Source organism: Haplochromis burtoni, unplaced genomic scaffold (genome assembly GCF_018398535.1).
Source record: "Haplochromis burtoni strain Fernald_Lab_line unplaced genomic scaffold, NCSU_Asbu1 Contig_108, whole genome shotgun sequence".
Classification (NCBI taxonomy): domain Eukaryota; kingdom Metazoa; phylum Chordata; class Actinopteri; order Cichliformes; family Cichlidae; genus Haplochromis; species Haplochromis burtoni.
The window spans coordinates 1,505,273-1,508,767 of NW_024582469.1; the positions used below are offsets into that span (position 1 = coordinate 1,505,273).

The 3,495-nt window shown below is 37.6% G+C and overlaps 1 protein-coding gene across 1 annotated transcript; it reads right to left on the bottom strand.

The window, feature by feature from the left end:
• Positions 1–999: 999 nt before the first annotated feature.
• Positions 1,000–3,227, bottom strand: LOC102303036 (leucine-rich repeat-containing protein 51). The gene is made up of 4 exons (XM_005928140.2): positions 3,094–3,227; positions 2,434–2,639; positions 2,046–2,194; positions 1,000–1,163 (listed from the first exon to the last, which is right to left on the bottom strand). The coding sequence occupies exons 1-4, from the start codon at positions 3,143–3,145 to the stop codon at positions 1,037–1,039; spliced, it is 534 nt and encodes a 177-aa protein (XP_005928202.1). The 5' UTR covers positions 3,146–3,227; the 3' UTR covers positions 1,000–1,036.
• Between the last annotated feature and the right edge of the window lie 268 nt (positions 3,228–3,495).

A 3,495-nucleotide genomic window follows, 5' to 3' on the forward strand; every position in this document is an offset into this window, starting at 1 on the left:
TCGTGTGGTGTGTTTGCTGATACAGGCATATTTAATTCACACCAATTAAAGTTTTTCAGAGAAAATGATGAATCTATACCAAGAAAGAACCTGGAGGACAGCCAGTTAAATCAGCCTAGAAACTAATAAATGGTGCACATTTCTTCCCTAACGAGACCAGATGGCAATACCAGAGACTCAAACTTGCTTATGTGTATGTATATTTAATGAAGTCACATTTGCTATATAGGTGGGTGTGATTACAAGCTGCAACTATACATTTTAAATGTTCCTTTGTCAGGTAATTGTTTGGATTTATTTTTTAATTCTTGCGTGATTTTAGCAGCGTGATTTTGATTGTGATCAAGTGGGAATATTGTTGTTCCAATAGACCTCTGGACATGGGGCAGTAAAGTGTTGTATGTCCCTGGGCATTCAAAGTGCCCTCTATAATATCATATCCCCAACACTCGTCATGCAGACCCATATCATCACAGTACCATCTTCTAGCTTATCTGGTGGGAGTCAGGACTATGTTTTCACTGAGGTATTCCCATTGAGGGTCATGCCAAATGTGCTGGATCCCTTCTGAGTTGAACAAATTCATTTTACACTCGTCTAACCACAGAATGTGCTCCCAATATGAAATATCCCAAAAGAGGAAGCAACTGTATTTCACAGTTCAACCGCAGTTCACTGAAGTTGACTTTACGCAAGGTCCTTCACATTGTCTGAGCTGTCACAGTGATTCTAACTTCAACCGATAACCCCTGGGCCACATCAGCATGTTCAGATTTGTACAAGTAGTGCGCCGTTTGTGACATCATGTCGTGACGATGGCCACCGAGAGTCTGATTACCTCCTAATTACTACTGCAGTAATCAAGCAGGAAGATGGGTGACCATAGCCACAGCCCATAGGTCAAAAATGAGAATGCTCACAGGATATTAGCTCAGCTGTAAATAACATGGATACCAAGATCTGACGCAGGGAATTGAGAAAAAAAACAAAACAGGCTGGTGACGAGAGGACAGACATTTTTATTCAGCAGAAACACTTAATGGTCTCGGGGGGTTTTTTTGGTGCCGTGAGAACGCCAGATATCTGCCATGACCCGCTCATCTCGTGTCACACCGCTGAAGTCCATCGTCTTCAGCTGAGGCAATACAGAAATCACGTAATTCCTAAACACACAAAAAGGCACATACGTCAAAGTCAGCTTTGACTCCAAGGGCACCGTGGACATGTTGAGTGCTTCCATATATGAAAATTCATATCAGCATTAACATTTGATTTTAAATAAGGACGATATGTCTAAGTCTTTGTGAAGCAGACTTTGCTGATTTTTCACATAAATGAGAGTATGAAGTGAGATGAAAATTAAATCAAGAAGCTATATCCCTGAGATATTGAACCTAATAACCTGACACATCTAATGTAGACATAAGCAGGTATCAGAGGTATCACATATCTCAATGTGACATTTCTCTGTCTATATCTGTAGGTGTTGCAAAAGATATATGATTAGATTCAGTGCATTAGTTATTACAAATACTGTTTAAACTAGAATGTTATGGTACTTGGTACAGTACTACATATATTCAGTTAATGACATTTTTCATAAAAAGGGAGTTTAACTTTACCTACTTTAGGTAAATTCTGTACTTTAATAGGAAGAATATTTTAGCTCTTGTTTTGCCACTTTGCTAAAATAGTTATTACATTTCTGATCAAATATTCCCTCTTACACACCTGTGATTTCCCATTAAAAAAACATAGCCCCCTGAAACCACTGTCAAGTTAGACTCAACATATGAGTTATCCTCAACATGCTGCAAGATCTATGAATCTATGAAGCAGGCGTTGTCAGGGTATTTTTTTCTTTCTAATTCTTTTTTTTTTTTTTTTGCTTTTCTTCTTCTCTGCTTCTGGCCTAGCCTCTTGCTATCAACTATCTACAACCAATCTAGAACCAGCCTGTGTATAACTCCACACACTGCAACTTGAGATCAGCTCTGAGAACAGAATGTCTGTCTTAAGTGAAATTGCTGAAAATGAGCTTGCACCTGTAGCCTTTGCTTGTTTCTATGAGATTGCCATGCAATGTGATTGTGTGCAGATGCTGGAGCTCTCTCAGCTTGTCCACTTCTGACAGGTTCCAGATGCTGTTGCCATGAAGATACAGCACACGCAGTTCTTTCAGCTCACACAAAACCTGTAACAGGGCTTAGTTGTAAATTTAAATCAATAAAATGCTGGTTAGCTTGCGAAGATATCAGAATTTATTGCATTTTGGGGAAACAAATGTAGATTATAAACATTTCTTAAATAAACAGGGAGAACAAATGTTTTGTATAAGACGTGTGTAATTATACATCAAAGACAGGGGCTAATTTCAGAAGAAGACATAGAAAACTGAAAATGAGCTATTAGAAGAACAAAAGTGATTCTTACAGGTTCTATGCAGGTGATTTTGTTGAAGGACAGATCCAACCATCCAAGCTTTGATGGTTGTGCAAAAAAGTGGTTGATCGTGTACTGGAGGCCAACAAGGTCGGTGAGGCTGTTATTACTGAGACGCAGAGAGCAGCTCAGGTACTTCCCCTTTGAGTTTGTGGTTAAAGGGCGGAGCAGACTTCGGGGCAGCTCTGCCAATGCACCTGAACCAAAAATAACATAATGAGACTTGATACATCATACGGGCAGCTTTGGTACTTGTTTATATGCGGTTTTATTTCTGCTGCTTAAACCCGCTCTATTAAAGTGATTACTGCAGTCATGTTCACAGAATTTTATACTGTAGAAATAAGAAGTGATTTAAAGTATTTTATTTTAAAATGCTTTAAAAACAATAAGTTACAAGTTTGTGTGACTAGATTATGCTAGTGTGTAAACATTGCAGTATTTAAATTCATGCATTTTGATAACAGCAGTTGATACACTAGCTATAGTTAGGTGGTTTTGTAAGAGCAAGTGCTGTCCTAGAAGATACTTCCTACCAAAAAGCTCACCCCCCAGGAGCACTTAAATAATTATTAATGGAAGAAATATATTTAAAAGTAAACACTATTTCATTATCTACTTTATATTTCAGGATTTTTAAAAATATACTACCTGCAACATTGCTGAGATTTTTAAAAGAAAGATCCACTGGTGGACTATACATGTTCAGTTCAAAAAGTCTCCAGCAACAGCAGAATGAATGTCCAGATTAAACCTAGAGCAGTGACTGAATACTGAAAACACATGGTTGCATGAGAAAAAAAATTAAACATATTGCTTAGCGATGAAATTCAAAAGTCAACATTTGCAGTTTATACACAAACACACACACAATATAGAATGCATTCAATTGATATATATTTTAGAAGGAGAGAGAAGAAGACCTAACATTGACTATAGATCACCTCATCTTTCTACTTCTTACAGATACATGTGTGCATGGAAACCACAGAATACTATCCTGCAGTAATGCAGTCCCAATAAGAAGTTTTAGAACACTTAAAAAAATGGCAA